Source organism: Arachis hypogaea, chromosome 5 (genome assembly GCF_003086295.3).
Source record: "Arachis hypogaea cultivar Tifrunner chromosome 5, arahy.Tifrunner.gnm2.J5K5, whole genome shotgun sequence".
Classification (NCBI taxonomy): Eukaryota; Viridiplantae; Streptophyta; class Magnoliopsida; order Fabales; family Fabaceae; genus Arachis; species Arachis hypogaea.
In genome coordinates this window covers 12,017,341-12,035,125 of record NC_092040.1, presented here as the reverse complement: position 1 = coordinate 12,035,125, position 17,785 = coordinate 12,017,341, and the positions used below count along the sequence as shown (strand labels likewise).

Below are 17,785 nucleotides of genomic sequence, written 5' to 3'. Positions count from 1 at the left end.
CTCAACTCAGCTTTTTCTTTCTCTTCAACTTTGTACTTTTCAAACTCTTTTGCAGCTTCCTTGTCAAAAACAGCATTGCACTTTGGGCACATGGCGATGGTGTTGTCAGATTCTTTAATTCTCAACAAAAAATCTAAAAGATCCTCACCAGGACGAGGATAAACTGGCTTCTTTTCTTGCTCAAAGATCCTCAGGTCTTTATTTTCATCTTTAGCACTAACCATTGTGGCATCAACTTCTACCATGTTGACTGACAAATTGAATGGCTCAACATAATTTGAGTCAGCAGCAAATGGTTCAGTGTCCACCTTCATAGTAGTTTTATCCTCAAACTTCAATCTTCCCTTCTCAATTGCTTTTTGTATCAAGTCCCTAAAACGGACACAATTGTTAGTGGTATGTGAAAATACCTAATGAAACTTACAAAATTTCTTATTCTTTATTTCATCAATTGTAGGCATCTTTTTTCCTTCAGGTAAAATAAGCTGCTTATCTTTTAATAAAACCTCAAATATTTGATCTGACCTTAGAAATATCAAAAGAATAAGTCTTATTTTCAACTTTAGAATAAGAAGAAACTTTTTCTTTCCCTTTAACAAGCTTCAAAGATTTGCATACATAAGGAGGACCTCCACGTAATTCGGCAATATAAATCTCTTTCTCATCTGAATCACTACTATCGGAAAAACAATCAACATATGCAACCTTTTTTGAACCCTTTTTAAAATTTTCTTTTTCTTTCTTAATTTGTTCTATCTGTCTTACTCTCTCAGCTAATTGGGAAAGATCTAAAGTATGTTGGTTAACAAGTTTCTTTCTAACTCCAAATTCTAACCCATTAGTAGCCATTTTGACAACTTTAGTTTCTGAAATTGGAGTGAAATACTTATTTCTCATGTTTCTAAATCGTGCCAAATAAGTGTCAATGGATTCTCCTTCTGCACGCTTGACAGAGAATAAATTTGTAAGACTAACTTTCAATTCACTTCGAAAAAATTGATCATGAAAATTTCTTTCTAACTGCGTCCAAGAATGAATAGAATTTGGTCTCAAATTGGAGAACCATGTAAATGCATTTTTTGTTAAAGAAGAAGAAAAGTATCTCATCTTGAGATATTCATTAGAAGCCGCTTCCCCAATTTCAACAGTATATCGAGCAATATGCTCTACTGTAGACTCATTTTCTTCTCCAAAAAATTTTGTAAGGGATTTTGGAATTTTCCAACCCCTTGGGAGCTCTGCTTGTTGGACACATTCAGGAAAAGCATACACAAAATATGGCCTATTTAAACAACCAACATTAAATCCTAAACGGTTTAAAACTTGTTCAACATTTCTTGCTAGATTATAATGTCCCCCTAAGTTATTTTGCCTAAGTCTTTCTAACATATCATTAGCATTTTGTCCATGTCTAGGTATATGAACATCATAATTAGGAATTGCTCCACCGTTATGATTGACATTATCAAATCTTAAACCCAAGTTGTCATTTTCTTCTAAATTTACCACAGTAGCAATCCTATTGACTTGCCTATTTAATTGTTCAATTCTAGTGTTTGTGTTTTCTAAAAGAGGATTTAAAACTGTCACCATTTGATGAGTTAACATGTTTACTAGATCATGGTGGCTTTCATCCATTTGTTGCCTAATATTTGCTAAAGATCCCACAGTTTGACTAGATTGATTAACATGCATTGCTCTTGACATGTCAGGAAATACAGGTCTGGAATTTTCTACCCTAGTGATAGTGGACGTAGTAGAATTAGATGCACTGTTATTTCCTGTATTAATAGCATGTGAAAAATTTTGTTGTGATACATGTGAACCTGACACTTCAGAAACAGGTACATTTGACATGCCATATGGATTTTGATAAAGAGAATTTTGAAAAGTTGAGTAGAGAGACACAGGCAATCCTTATGTCACCATGGAGGGGACATACCCCGGTGGCAAGCCATATGGCGGCCACCCCATGGTATTTATATGAGTTGCATTTAATCCTGTATGGGCATGGCCAACGCCATCATGCCTCACTGACATCAAGGTAGGCTCTGCATTTGAAATCACAGGAGAATTTCCGGATTCATTTCCTCTAATCTTATCACTAGAAGTAGAAGAAGATGCTGCAGAAGTATTTGACATGTCAACTGACGCTGATTTCCTTGGCTCTGGACGCACGAATTTACCACTGCGCAACCACATGCAAATTCAAAACTCTTGATTTTTCTTTTGACAATTACAATCTATTGACAATGTCCCACCGGGCGTGCCAATTTGTTTTACTCAAATTTTTGTTCCATTGTTAACAACAAATAAATCAACAATTTTCGAGTTTTGTTTCACAATCTTAATTCAAGGAGCGGAAACGACTCTTTTTGTGGATGTCTCAAAGTCTCAATTGTAATTTCAAAAGTAAAATTAAAGATAAAAAGAAAACATGCAAGGTGCCAGAGGCAAAGTAAAATGTAGAAATTAAAAGAGAAAGAAAGAAGAAGGTGAAGAAGAACAAATAAAAAGTAAAGAACTTTGATTAAAAATAGAAAATAAAATACAAGTTTGAGTTCAGACTTCAGAGGAATTACTTAAGATTTCCAATTTTACTCTGTTATGCCAGAGAGGCTGAGAGCGTTTTTGAGTCTCCAAGTGTTTTTCAAGAAGAACTGAACTGATTGCAACGTGTTCCTAAAGCTTTATTTATAGACTAGCCTAATCTCAACGGGCAGTTACTCTTTGTACACCACTTGCAGGAAATTTGAATTTCTTGTAACTGTTCCCGCCCTTCTTGCTTGATGTTAATTTCAAAATTTAAATAAATAACCAACTATCAAATGATCTAATTTAATTTAAAATAGATATAAATATTATATATAAGAACATTATCAAATAACTAATTATTTATTTTTATAATTTTTCTATATAAAAATAATATTTTGTCTAACACTAAGTGATAATAATTTTTTGCCTAACAACTATACAATTATATCACCTTAATAACGTGTTCAGTTAATTATGCAGAAAGCCGTTTTGAATTTGATTTTATATAGTAGATAATGTTCCGTTCATTTAGTACTATACAATTATTTTACCTTAATAACATGTTCGGTTCATTACGAATTGAATTGAATTGAATTGTTTTGAATTGAATGGACGCATGTGTTCTGAATTAAATTGAATTGATAATTTTTAAGAGTAGAAAAAAAAGAGGAGGAGAAGAAGAAGGAAAGAAGAAAAATTTACGTATGTAAATTTAGAAGAAGAAGAAAGAAGATGAGAAGAATCTGTCCAAATTTGGAAGAAGAAGAAATATGAGAAGAAGGAGACAGAAAGAAAGAGCGCGTGATTTAAAAAGTTGTTACAACAACTTGGATAGATTTAGATAACATTTTGCTTGAATGTAAAATTTTATTCTAAAAAAAATTCAAGCCAATAGATTAAGTAATTTAAAAAATTTCAATATAATTTTTTCTGTAGTGACGACTTTGATTTAAGAAATTTTAATTTTTATAAATTAAAAAAAATTCTTTTTTATTTTCAATTTTCATTCAAGATAATTAATTTAAATTGTTTGTCCAAAATCAATTAAATTATTCATGAAATTATCCAAATTAAATGAAAATAGATATCAAAAGTCAATAATTCAATGTCACTTTCGATAAACACAAAAGAGTGAGTCATAATATAATTCACAAAATTCCTCTAATAATATTATCGTGATTTTAACTAAAATTAATATAAACTGCATTATATTGATGTGGACAATATACTAAAATTTTGTATACATAATCATTAATTCATTATAAATTTCCCATCATTCAATGATCAATAGATTGATAAAAATCTAACTTCATAACAAACATAAACTTAAATTACTCTAACAATAAATAGATCAATACTGGCGGCCTGCTCAATAATATATCATCAAGTTTTCATGCTCATTACTTAAATGGTTTTGTAAATAAAAAAAAAATTAATTAAAGGATCATATATCATATATAAATAAAAGAAGCTCTTGATCTGTAATTAATGTAAACTGTTGATTCTTGAGTTTGACTTTGACCAGTGAGGTGTAGGGGTGGCCATGTTTAACTAACTTTACCGTACAACAGAACTGGGATGAGATATGATCCCAACACCGAAGATAAAGTGATGAGTGAAGAATGATGAAGATGATGACCCGCTATTCTCTCTGTGTTTCTCTCTTGATCTTCATCCCCACACTCACACACTCTGCGAATTCAAGCGCCAACTATTTGACCACTCAACAACTCTGGTTCTCTCAAACCCTCGATCATTACTCTCCCTATGTCAGTACTTTCAATTTCATCTTATAATTCTTTGCGCCATTTCATCTGCATCACGCTTTTTCATAATTACGCGAATTGCAGTCGCAGGATCGGAGCCAATTCCAGCAAAGATACTACGAGTTCCTTGACTTTTTCCGTAGTCCAGATGGACCCATTTTTATGGTAATTTGTGGTGAATATACATGCAAGGGGATCAAAAACGACTATATTGCTGTAAGTTTCAATCTTTCCGCAAATATGCATTGTTGTTGGTGAATTGAGATCATAAGTTTTGGCTTTGCCTTGTAACACACTATAGGTTTTGGCAAAGAAGTTTGGAGCAGCTGTGGTTTCCCTTGAGCATCGCTATTATGGAAAGAGTTCTCCGTTTAAACAGCTCACAACACAAAATTTGAGATATCTTTCATCCAAGCAAGCACTCTTTGATTTGGCTGTTTTTCGCCAGAGTTATCAGGCAAGTTAGATTTTTTCTAACTTCCTGTTTGATGACATGTCAGAAATTAACCAGTAACTCAGTGAAGTAGTGCCTTTAGGGACTAGTTGGGAATTTGTCAATTAAAATCAAATTGTAGAATGCACAACCTCGCAGATGTCAGTGAGAAAGGAGTTCATTGATTGTTAGTCAGCTCAAGATTGAGCTTATCATTAATAATCAATGACAATGCCCAGAAAATGGGAATATTTTATGTCAATTTGAGTGAATCTTATCATACTTTCCTTCAGGTTTCATGATGACTTAAAGAGTCTGCAGTGTGGATTAGCTTATTGCTCATCATTTTAATTGCTTATTGTACTTCTTGTAGGAATCTTTAAATGCAAAGCTTAATAGAACAAAAGAAGAAAATCCATGGTTTGTTTTTGGTGTCTCATATCCTGGAGCACTGAGTGCATGGTTTCGTCTTAAGTTTCCACATTTAACATGTGGAAGTCTTGCAAGCTCTGCAGTTGTTCTTGCTGTTTATAACTTCACAGAGTTTGATCAGCAGGTGAAGATAGTGATTTTTCCTTTATGTTCATACTCTCACCATATCTCTATTTTACAGATTTTCAGAAGATTCCATACATTGTACAGTGTTCCCTTTGGTTTAGTTTCATTCAAGTGTTGAGTTTTGTCTTAAACATGCAGGTTGGTGAGTCGGCAGGTCCTGAATGTAAAGCAGCATTACAAGAAACCACTAAACTCGTCGATCAAAAACTAGTAACTAATGGAAAGGCATTAAAGGCATCTTTCGATGCAACTGGTGTATGCTTTATTACTCTATAGATCATATTATTATTTACCCACATGCATGAGCTACATAGCCCAATAGATTTTTATGGTATGATTTGCACGATATCTGTTGATCTTTGCCTTGCTATGCAGCTCAGAATTGATGGTGATTTCCTGTACTTTTTGGCAGATGCTGCTGCTACAGCGGTAATTCATATGATATCTGCTGTTTCATTTCTTCAAGTCGGTGAAATATCTTGTATTCAAGTTCACTTTTTCCCACTGCTCTTCCGGTTTTTTATGAATGTTTCAGTTTCAATATGGAAATCCAGATAAATTATGCAAGCCTCTTGTTGAGGCAAAAAAGGCTGGGGATGATTTGGTGGTATGCTTTTCAAGCTAGCTTCTTAGTTCAGTATTCTTAATTTAATGAATTATACACTCATGTGTCAATGTCTCTGGTCCTCTTCCTGGTGGGGATGGTTACCTCTTTACTAATCTGATTTCACATATATTATCATTTTGTAGGATGCTTATGCCAAATATGTAAAAGAGTATTACCTTGGAGACTATGGTGCTAGCGTACAATCTTACAACCAGAATTACTTGAAAAACACTGCTGCTAGTGAAGACAGTTCTGATAGACTGTGGTGGTTTCAAGTTTGCACCGAAGTAGCATATTTTCAAGTGGCTCCCTCTAATGATAGTGTGCGCTCCTCAAAAGTTGATACAAGGCAATCTTCTTTTCTCCATTGTTAACTTTGTATACTTCTTTGTTTGTTGACAAGATTCCTTTCCTCATTTTTTGCATATCACACAATGGATTTCATTTTTCCAGTTTTTTGTATACTTTGTGATCATGATCTCACAAATTGGAAAAAGTAATTTCTTAGATATTTCAGGTACCATTTGGACCTCTGCAAAAATGTATTTGGAGAAGGCATCTTTCCTGATGTTGATTCAACTAATATATACTATGGAGGCACCAAAATTGCTGGTCAGAAACTTCCCTTGCCTAAATGTGTCATTCGGTGCAAAGCTTTGTTTTATCGTTGTGTTAAGTGAACATTCATAAGCTATCTTTATCGGGCCTTAATTATTGTTGTTGTGAACTTAGAAGAACCTAATGAAATGGGAGTCTTTATTGTGTTTGCATATTTTAGTTTGAATCATGATTGAATTAGCCAATAAAGTAATCTATTAGAACTTTTTTATTAGCATATTTTACATGTCTTTATGGTTTTAGTCTGAATATCATGTTATATTGTCATCATGAATTTGACTTCTTTCATCTACCCTAATGTAACGTACATGGACAGGTTCAAAGATAGTTTTTACAAATGGTTCCCAGGATCCTTGGCGCCGTGCATCAAAACAAGCGTCATCCCCTGACAGTGAGTTGGAATGAACTATTTTCAATTTTGAATAATTCCCTTCTTTATTAATGCTATTACTCTGGCACAATGTCAAAATTGCATTTCTTTCAAATCCAACCATTACTATTATCAAATTGCGGTTGAACTTTTCAGTGCCTTCCTATACAATCACGTGTTCTAATTGCGGCCATGGAACTGACATGCGTGGATGTCCTCAATCTCCGTTTAACATTGAAGGTATATATCGCTTCTACACCGCCAATCTTAAACCTACAGTATTTCCATTGCAAGATCCCAACAAATAGATTTAGCACTGCAAAAAAGAAAAAAATGACAATAACATGATAATTTCTTGTAGAAAGAAAACTCAAATTAGTTGCCAACATCACCTTTTTTGGTTTACTTTTCACAATACATGATTATGCTCCTGCATTTTGATAACGAAATTTCATTCTAGGTAATGAGAAGAACTGCACCTCCCCTGATGCAGTCCACAAAGTCCGGCAAAAGATTGTGGAGCACATAGACCTGTGGCTTTCTGAGTGCCAGGACACGAGCAGGAGCTGTATATAATTATTCTTAGCATGCAATAAGATGATGTAGGACAACAAAAATTCTGTGAATTAATGAATTGTGAATCACCTTTGTGAATTATTTGTTATTTATTTCTCGTTAACTCTTAATAGCTTTGGAAATTAGAAGTGAGATTTTTGCCTCCTATTTTAATAACATGTTATGTTCAATGCTTATGACAAGGTGAGGAATTTAGTATCAGCTCACTACAACGTGTTTTGACAACCTTCATGACCATGAGAGCTAACTTCCATAAACCACCATGATTTTTAAGTGACTACATAGGTAAGTTCATATCATTTTTATTCAGTTTAGAGAGAGATTATTGATTATCTAATATTGAACTGAATTGAATAACGAATAATCACTGTTTGTATAACTTCATTTATCATAGACAGAGAATCAGTTAGGCTTGAGGAGGATTCCCTCAAACAAGACATTGTTAGCATACCTTTGCAACTTCAAAGCACAATCACACGTGATATTTCTCACTGTAATTTTACTAGAAATTCTTTGGCAAACTTCTCAGCCTGTTAAGAATCTGTGGCCAATCTGTTAAATACCTTGAATGAATGGAACAAAAGATTTAAGAATTTGATGTCATGTGAATAAATGGGCAAATCATTCGAATTCCCAAAGAATAGAGATTGGTTTTTCTGTTTTTTTTTTTTTTTTTTTTTTTTTTTTTTGTGGGGGGGCACTGAAATGTGCGTCCTTAACCTGTCACATGCATATGGGGCCAGGCCAAGCTATCAACACGAGTTTATTGCACCTTTTTTGGTGGGTTTGGGGAGAAGAGAAAGAGAGGGAGGGGCAGAAAGAATGAAAGAAGCCGAAACAAACAAAAACATCAAGATATTCCTTGCCAGTTGCATGTGATGTAATAGTGCTGCTAGTGCTGTACTATTATTGGACACGATTAAAATGTTCACTTTCACTGGTATTCAGGGTTACGGTTCAAATTATACTTCCCTTTTCACTTTAGCCACGAAACTTACATTCCAATTCCATCATGTCCCAGGCATTGAGATCATTCCATGTTCAAATTGTTCGTGGGTAGCTGGAGTGAAAAGAATATGTAAAGTGGTTCCATCTTCACGAATGGTTTATCTAACTGGATATTGACTTTAAGAATACATCCATTTAAGCTTAATTTTCTTAACCAGAATTCTTGACACAACTAAACAAAAATAAACAAGACGTTGCATTTGTATCTGTTTAGAAGACGTAATTTTTGTCATACATTTCCCATGAAAATTTTCATGTGAACCTATTATTTTAAACAAACATTTAAATGAAAAATGTTTATATGAACTTTTTAATTATCCATCGAGATACGTTACATCACGAGTAAAACAAAACGAACTACAGCATATGGATTACAGCAAGATTCTAATCGATTAATTTAAGCGTATACTTATTGGAGAAGGAAAAGAGATAAGTTTGACCAAGAAACATTGATTAAAGCAGGTAAAGTAACCGAGAGTCACACAACGTGATGCTATCTGACACGTAAAGCAATAGAAATTTATATGTATAAACTTCGTGCAAAACGTCAAAGTTAGAGAAGATCACATTATATTACAGAATTCTAATATGTACAATTTAATACCCAGCTGTACAATTGTCAATTTGCCATAGCTCCTTGCCACGTCATGACGATGACAGCTGAACCAAATATTTTTGGAGAAATTCCCATTTACGCCATGGAAGAAATTTCGTACAAACCTAAGCTGCCATTCCTTGTGAAGCTTCATAAACCATGATTGAGAAACCTTTTAACACAACTGAGACAGAAATTAAGATTAACCAATAGTCCATAGAAATTGCAATGCACAAGGATAAAAGATGACTAATGCACGTGTTCTGCAAATTAATCAGTATGTTTTTCCAATAAATGCTGGTCCCTTGATGCTTGCCCAGCACTTTTAAATAGTCACTTTAGCTTAGAAGTCTCTAAATCGATCCAAAAAAGCCTGAAAATGTGTCATATACACACAAACACTCCATTTGGTCCAGACATGTCAGGCATACATTCATTCAGTGCTAATGTGGGGAACCAACTTTCAACTTTGTCTGCATGATCGGCAGCCAAGTGGTTTATGTTTGCTTCTCCCCAAAAGAAAAGTCACATGACTGGCACGTAAACAGTCACATAACAATGGCTTCTACGGAGTAAATGGGACACCTTTTGATAATACACAAGCCAAATGGGTAACCACATCTGCTCACCAGTTACCACCTCATCACTTACAGCCCATGGGGAACCAATTTCAAAATTTTAAGAACCCAATCGGAAGCTCTTAAACAGTAACCAGAGACTACCATTAAAAAAAAAGGTAAAACTATCAATCAATGTATTTATAAGTATACAACAGTCTCACGCGGGTGCAGTCACATGCTTCTATTTTCAGACTTTTTAAGATAAGGGATATATGATTAGATATTTTTGTAATACTTTTTACATGAGAAGTACATTGAAGTTAAATAAAAAATTAAATCTAACAAAATAAATCTAAGTTAGTAGCAATTAGCTTGGATTCTTGCGTGTTTGCGATTTAATATTTACACAAGTCAGCCAGATAAAAAAAGATGTGTACCATGATTATGACTGGAAGAGAGTTATGGTTGCAATATAACCATTCTTCATCACCTGCTTAGCATCATAATGGTACAGATTAGCAGTCTCCTTTTAGCATCATACAGGACTAAATTATTAAACAAGCAGCGGACTGTAATTGCAAAGAATGCCATACCTCAAAGGCAATATTTTGATAACCATATACAAGAGTAGAACCAAAAGGGTTACTCGCAGAACCTTGAGTTTGGATCGCAGCTCGCCCACAATCCCCGAGTATTTCCTAACAGAATCAATTGAAAGCTATTATTATACACCAAAACTTTTGTTGACCAATATAAAAAACCACATCAAAGCTTGTCAGTTTACACAATTATTTGCTCTTTCGAAATCAAACTGTATTATTCATCTTCCATAAAAGAACATCGATATAAGGGTATCCATTCAACTTGGGAGGGATAGAATATCACCTTTACGTGTTCCCATTTTGTACTAGGTGTAATAGCTCTCTGCTTGCTGTTATTTACTTCCTGAAAAGATTCTCCGGCAGCTGACAAGGAAAATAATAATTTATAACTTCACCCATAGCTGCTAATGAACGGCAATCTAGATACAGCATTGTAAATACAAGATTGCTTACAATCTGAGCCATGGATAACGAAGTTACACTTGATGTATGAATTGAAATCAGCATGACCCGGGTAATTAGTATGTAACACAAACTTCTTGATTTTATGAGTCTGAAAAAACAACAGACTTCTAGTGAGTTCAATTCTCGTTTCTGTCAGTGTATAAGAACAAAGGGATGTGTCATTATGCAAACAACAAACCTGCCCATCAAATAAGATGTCCAGACCACGAGTAAAGTAATTATAAAAGTAATCTCCACAAAGAGTTGTTCGAGGCCGAAGATCCGAGGCAGAATGAATAACCATAGGATCTACCTGCAGGGCGAGAGTCAGGATCAGTAAAAGATATTCATTCTGAGCAGTTTAGTTCTAAAAGGATAGTTAACAGTAAATCTAGATTTCTACTCCATAAAATAAATGACTAAGTATCTAGTGGACATCAGTGCTCCGTCCATGAAGCTCTGTAATTTACATTGGAACTACGAGGAGAAATAATTAGCTTCATATTCCTATAGATGATAACTCCATTTTGGACAACCCCACATTCCCACCTGGCCATGTGTTTTGAGCTTAACAATGAACTTTCTCACCCGACTTCTTTGCACTCTCTTTACACCTTAACCAAACCAAATTACCAAACATATGCGCAGTCTTAAACATGCAGCAATAGATTGCCAAGCTCCGTATATGATCCTTAAATTAAAGGCAGAACATGCTTTGAATTTACACTTGAAAATGATGGTGCAGGGCAGAGGAATCTGGTAGAATTAATAAGGAAGTTATCTTGTCTTGGTCCTTATAAAATTTTCATTTTGGTTTTAGATCCGGTAAAATATGAAAATTATCTATTTTGGTTTTCATGGTTATTTGGTTAATCAGTTTGCTTTGTTGAGTGTTGATGTGATGTGACAAGTAAACTCTATTTTTTATGCTTTATTATCTTAAAATATGGCATAAAATAATATAAATCAATTGCTCTAATAATTTTGTTATATGCATTTAAAATATATTCATGAATAAAATATGTAAAATATATTCATTTGAAAGAATTTACTTGTATTGATTTTAAATTTTTAATATCATGAGATAATAAATAATTAAAAGAATTTAGTTTTATGTACTAACATATATATAGATTTTTTTAACATCCATTAGATGTTAATGTTATTATAAATATTAAAGTATTTTTTAATATGATATTAGGTGTAAAAATTAAGGGGAAAAAACAAAAAGTAAAAAAGAGAAGAAACAACCAAGCAAATGTTATTATAAATATTAAAGTATTCTGTTATATGTTAATTAGCTGTAAAAATTAAAAAGGGGGAGGGGGAGAAAAAAGAGAAGGAACAACAAATCAAATAAAAAACAAATAATACAAGTGCATGACAGGAGATTTGAAACATGGTTCATGGACCTACAAGTGCTCTTTGCTAACAAGCAAACCATAAATACACCTCTGAATACATGAACTGTAAATAAACATAAATTCAAATCTTCATGGCACACAACCAATAAAGATGCAGGGTTTATCAAAATTTTTAGATATTCTATATATTGATAGAATGCCACAAAAAGACCTACAAAATCATCACATTTCATATACAAAATAGTAATCCAAGGAACCTGCTTTTGATGAATGCCACAGGGACGACCTAGCTCAGTCCACACATCCTGAAGAAACAGGAAGTACAACATGAACTTTGCTTCAGACGAATAATACAAATTGAGGGAAAGATGACCACTGAAAAACATGCAATCTCAGAAAGTAATCCAATAAAAGCTTAGCTCAAATGGACCTATTGTATGTAATATACATCCTACCTGAGGACATGCACCAAAAGGAATGTGTTGCGTGCCAACAGTGAAGTGCAATTCTTCCCCCAGCTATACAAAAAAAAAAAAAAATAATAACTGAATTATATGCCATTATAGTCAATTTACCAAAATAGCCAGAAAGTTTGTCTATAACGATGCTATCTGAGAGAATCATCCTATAAACAGATAGAGGACTCAGAACCGAACCTTAACATGAACTTCTTCCATATAAATGCTGCCAGAAGGTAAAGGAGGAGCAGAAGCCTTATCCATCAAGGATCCCACACCAACTTTCTTACCAGAGGAACTATCATATATGGACACACGGCAAGTTACTGGTGTAGTGCCATCTGGAAACTCCAATGGCAATTCCACTTTCATAATGAAAAGGGACAGAGTTAACAAATTCGAATAATAACATATAGTTCTATGCTTCAATTCACGATGATGTGATAAATACCTCCCCCATCATGACAGCAATCTGTATACTGACTTGGAATAGGAAATGCAAACGACAGCCCCTAAAACCAAACCAAGGAATTTATAGTCTAAATAATATTAGGTCAAACTGTAGGACATAAATTTAAATACGAATAATTAAGCATTTGACATCTCAACCACATACCGGGTAGAATAGAGTGTATATGCCTCTTTCCTTATCGAAAATTCCAGGATATGTGGGCCCAAACAGGGCATATACAGCAACGAACGTGGCCAAAGTCGACGGTCCACTAAAAATTGGGAAGACGATCATTAACACAAGACATTATTTCACAGGAAGTAGATGCTAAAATTCGAGGCCCACAAACTCACCCAATCAACGAAGTCGAGTACCGCATTTGAAGACGCTTTACATCGTATATTTCAATAAGGCGCAATCTCTAAAACAATAATGGAAAATCAGGTCATTATAAATTAGGTGGAGACTATAGCCTCAACACAACAACTTTAACCGATTGAAAGCATAAGGGTTACATACATCAGAAGCTACTAATATTCTGTAAGAATTCTTTACACACTTTTTCAATTTGAATTTTGAACTATATTTCCAACTAATTTAGAATGTTTTGATCTTGATCATGAGACACCCATAAAACAAACCAAACAATCAAATAAGTTGTAACCTTCTAACCTTGCACTACTAGCTAGTCCAGCACTCAACGTGTCAAATAAATATATAATGAACGAATATCTCCAAGACTCCAACTGAGCCGCATCATCTAATATTATGAGTTACAAATAAGCCACGCTGGGTAATTAGTTTGCGGAAACAATACCTGAGACCAGGGATCAAAACGAAGGTGAAAACCATGGTCTGGAAAGCTTATAACAATATCCAACTTAAGTGGTTCCTGTAATTGCATAAGAGCAAATATAGATAAGTTTGATACAAAATAAAACAGAGACACCTCGCAGAGGTGAAAGGTGAAGCCATAGCATTATTGCCTGCCAAAAGCATTCTGCCAGTTCAACAGAATCAAGGAAACCCACTATCTCCACGAGATTAAACTTCGTTATACAACACAGTCAACAATAACTTTAAGTCATGAACACATGAAACGAACCTCATCATAATACTTAACATGAACCACATCATAAATGTTCGGCTGATTTTCTATCTGAGCAAATGCTTCACTTATCGGCATCCCTGAACACCACCAATAAACGGGGGTAACCTAAATTAGCAAAATCCCAATAATATCGACTCCTCAACAGTGCCGGAAAAAAACAAACAAGCTGAGCTATCGTAAGTGATAATAACCAAAAACCTAATCGATCAAAGTCAAAATTAAATCACGGCGCCTTCAACACAAGTCCACCTAATCAATCAACTGAAGATCCACCACTGCTATAATGCAATAAGGAAACCGAATGGATCAATTGAAGAGAAAATCAGAAAATCCATTGGATCCTTCTTCAATACGAATTCCCAATTCAAAGCATGAACACGAATTTTTTATTGTTTCATTTTAAAACGGAATGGAATTAAGGGAATACCAAGAGAGAAGGGTCCGATTCCGAGACCAGGTCGGAGATCGAGAACGATGGCTCCCATGGCAGTGCCCTCGCAGCGCCGTCTGGGTCTCTGCAACATATTGGGTATTTGGATTTCGGAGGGGTATTTTGGTAAAATAATTCCGTTACTTTCGGGATCGAAGGCCTAAGGAAAACACGGCGATACGCGGCTTCAAATTGAATTGAATGTATAAATATGATATGATGGAAATGGGGAATGGGTTTCTTCTATCTATTTCTTTCCCTTGTTCTCCTAGACAACTAAGATACGTATAACTTGTATAAGATACTTCAAATTTCTATTCAAAATTTTTATAAATATTACGAATTTGAATAATTTAATCTATCTTAAATAAATACAACAGTAAACTCTCAAAATAGTAGTCAAAAGTTCAAATTGCCAAAACAATTATTCTTAAATATGTTAATGACAAATAAATTTTAAAAAATTAAAAAATACGATAAAAAATTAAATATTAAATAATATTTTAAAAAATATTAAAAATTATATTTTAATATAATTTTTATAAGTATTATTAAAAAATAATATTTTTTATTCTCAAAATTTTTTTAATTTTATATCTAATGGATTTTTTAAAAAACACTTTTGTTGTGAATGGTCAATTTCTTTTGAAAAATTAAAATAAAAAATCTATAGATAATTTTTATTCTAAATTTATTTGTATATTTTTTATTTTTTAAATATTTATTTAAATATTATAAAAAATAAATTAAATAAATAAATTATTTATTAAATATAAAAATCTTTTATTATTTGTAAAAATATAATATTTATTAATTATTTTTTTGTATTTTCAAATTATTTATATTTATTTTGTTAATAATATTTTTCAATAACTTAGTTGTCGACACCTAAATTTTTTAATTCTGACAGTTTAACTCTAAATATTATTATATTATAGACAACTTTAATCAAAATTTCGCTTAGAATGACGTCAAAATTTGTAAACCAAGGACTAGGAGCGAGGCAAAGCTCCCCGCTCTCCAATAAAAAAGACTAGTTTATTTTTTACTACGAAGTACGGATACTTTGTTAAGTTGTCGTATTTACATGTTGGACATATTTTAAATACGATATTTATTGACACTCATCCAATACGTGTGTCTGTTGTTGCATTCAACTGTGTCTTAATAAAAAATAAAAAAATTTTTGGATACGTCTGAACACACCTAAATATCATTACGTATCATTGTGTCCAATTTTATTCTTAATATATATTCTTAAAATTAATTTAGATATAATATATATTATTATTTATTAAAACAAAAAATATTTTAAATACTTGATATAATTAAAAAAGAAATTAAAAATAATTAAAAATTTTAATTTATATTTTAATATAAATAAAATATCAAAATATCATTTCGATTTATCTAAAAAATACTTTATATTTTATATGTATGCGTGTCCCGAGTCATATAAAATTTAAAAATTTGCGTATCGGCGTATCCTGTGTCGTGTCGTATCATGTGTCCGTGTCCGTGTCCGTACATCATAGATTTTTTAATAACGTTACACATTCGAGGTTTTTTTCTATGAACTAAATTTAACCAAGTTAAATAATAAAATTTAACTAATTTAAGTTGGTCAAATAATCAATTTATTCGTCTATTTAAATAAATATTAAAAACTTAAATTTCGTAATAAAATTCAGAATAATACTAGTTATAATTAATTTTTATTATGTTTAACTAATTTGATTGAAGTTAATTAATAAAAAAATTAAAAAACTTGAATTTGTAATATCGTTCTTGTTTTTTTTGATAACTTGACAAAAAAAATTAATTAACATATATTCTTAAGACACATAATAAGATTATCATTATTAAAAAGTTTTAAATGTTTTCATTTAATGAATATAAAATAAGCTAATAAATTATAATTCAAATAATATAATCTTTTTGTACTTAATTAAAAAGTCACGAATTTAAGTCTCCTTTTAAAAAAATAAATGTAAAACAAACGCATTAAAAACTTAGGGTGTGTAATGCATCAAATTAAAAAACAGAAAATACTAAATAAACTTAGGGTGTCTCCCTATTTTTTGTTTTCACTTATTATTTTTATTTTTTCTTTTACAAAATTCAAAAAATAAAAAATACTAAATATAAAAATAAAAAATATAAATATAAATCAAAAGCAGTCTTAATATTTTTATATTTTTAATAATTTTTTTAATTTATAAACTTAATATGTGTCTTCAAATACAAGATAAATAAAAAAAACCAACTTTAATTAATCACGATTATTATTTTAATTTTTTTATTCAAATAATAAAAATAAATATATTTCATGAAATAATTTATTATACTATGTTCAAAAGAATGTTATTCTAATATTTATTTATTGTAGTGTTATATCTATTGAATAAATTAAAGTAATAAAATTGGTTTTTGTCAACAATATTTGAAACAAACTTATTATATAATAACTACAAATATGGTAATAAGCTTGGTCTCTATTTTAATATATTATATATACTAACGTCTCAACAAGTGTGATGTATGTTCAGTCATTTTTTATTATTTTTTAAAAATATATTTTTTATAATTATAAATTTTTATATTCTACTACTAATCTATACTGATAGAGTGGTAGAATTATCCTTATAGGTATTTGTTACGAGGGGTAACCGGAGATTAATGGGTTGGATACGTTAGGTTAGCCCAATATTCTGAGAGGGGAAGCCTTCGAATGGGTTCGCGCCTTTGGGGCTTCCGTCCGACTTGTGAACGTGAATGAATGGGGGGTGGTACCTGCAAAGACACTCTGATGCCTAAGTCAGCAAGGGTGCGAGCAGATCTAAAAAGTATTGGGACTTAGAGATACCTGAGGGGTGTCAGTGTATTTATAGTGGTGAACCAATAACCACCGTTGGAGTAGTTCCACCTTTTAAGGTGGATAACCGTCCCTTTATCTTAGGGAAGTTGCGATATGACTCCTGTAAGTGGGTTGAGAGATTTTAGGGGCAGTTATTATCTGCCAGCTAATCCTCGTTTTCGACTTCCTTAGAGCAAGTCGTGGTGAGAACCGACTTCTCAGGGGAAGGTCGGTGTATTGCGAGGCGTCTGGACCTAGACCTTAGCGTTGGACCAGGATATGAACAGTGCCCCTAGTCGAGCCCAATTTCTTTTAAGAGTTGGGGTCGAGTATTATAACTCGGGACCGTAGCCGACCTGATAAGGAACCGACTTGATTTTTCGGAACCGACGTGTTTTAAAAATTCTCAATAGTTGCGTCTAATCAAACGTTGCGTCTCTTA

At 32.6% G+C, this 17,785-nt stretch overlaps 2 protein-coding genes and 1 long non-coding RNA gene across 7 annotated transcripts; 1 reads left to right on the top strand and 2 right to left on the bottom strand.

The window, feature by feature from the left end:
* Positions 1-3,916: 3,916 nt before the first annotated feature.
* Positions 3,917-8,101, top strand: LOC112800787 (probable serine protease EDA2). 4 transcript variants are annotated; one of them, XR_011881796.1, is made up of 14 exons: positions 3,917-4,304; positions 4,386-4,517; positions 4,603-4,758; positions 5,108-5,290; positions 5,431-5,547; positions 5,668-5,721; positions 5,828-5,899; positions 6,043-6,248; positions 6,417-6,511; positions 6,834-6,908; positions 7,044-7,127; positions 7,348-7,489; positions 7,647-7,748; positions 7,862-8,101. XR_011881796.1 is itself a non-coding variant. In XM_072236704.1 (13 exons), exons 1-12 carry the CDS (start codon positions 4,158-4,160, stop codon positions 7,461-7,463), a joined length of 1,437 nt encoding a protein of 478 aa, XP_072092805.1. In that variant the 5' UTR covers positions 3,917-4,157; the 3' UTR covers positions 7,464-7,489; positions 7,647-8,101. The 4 variants fall into 4 exon arrangements, 2 of the variants coding, with proteins under 2 accessions (XP_072092805.1, XP_072092804.1); XR_011881795.1 differs by having other exon boundaries at positions 7,858-8,101; XM_072236704.1 differs by having other exon boundaries at positions 7,647-8,101.
* LOC140184663 (uncharacterized) lies at positions 6,934-7,453 on the bottom strand. Its single transcript, XR_011881798.1, has 2 exons — positions 7,280-7,453; positions 6,934-7,160 (listed from the first exon to the last, which is right to left on the bottom strand). It is a non-coding gene; the product is annotated as an uncharacterized lncRNA (long non-coding RNA).
* An 875-nt stretch (positions 8,102-8,976) lies between the features above and the next one.
* On the bottom strand, positions 8,977-14,826 carry LOC112800788 (PHAF1 protein At3g51130). Of its 2 annotated transcripts, none has more exons than XM_025843181.3 (15): positions 14,484-14,826; positions 14,051-14,133; positions 13,763-13,837; positions 13,299-13,366; positions 13,111-13,216; positions 12,946-13,006; positions 12,693-12,859; positions 12,492-12,554; positions 12,294-12,341; positions 10,872-10,985; positions 10,682-10,781; positions 10,512-10,591; positions 10,220-10,324; positions 10,064-10,116; positions 8,977-9,250 (listed from the first exon to the last, which is right to left on the bottom strand). In XM_025843181.3, exons 1-14 carry the CDS (start codon positions 14,578-14,580, stop codon positions 10,069-10,071), a joined length of 1,215 nt encoding a protein of 404 aa, XP_025698966.1. In that variant the 5' UTR covers positions 14,581-14,826; the 3' UTR covers positions 8,977-9,250; positions 10,064-10,068. The 2 variants fall into 2 exon arrangements, with proteins under 2 accessions (XP_025698966.1, XP_025698967.1); XM_025843182.3 differs by having other exon boundaries at positions 14,255-14,789.
* Between the last annotated feature and the right edge of the window lie 2,959 nt (positions 14,827-17,785).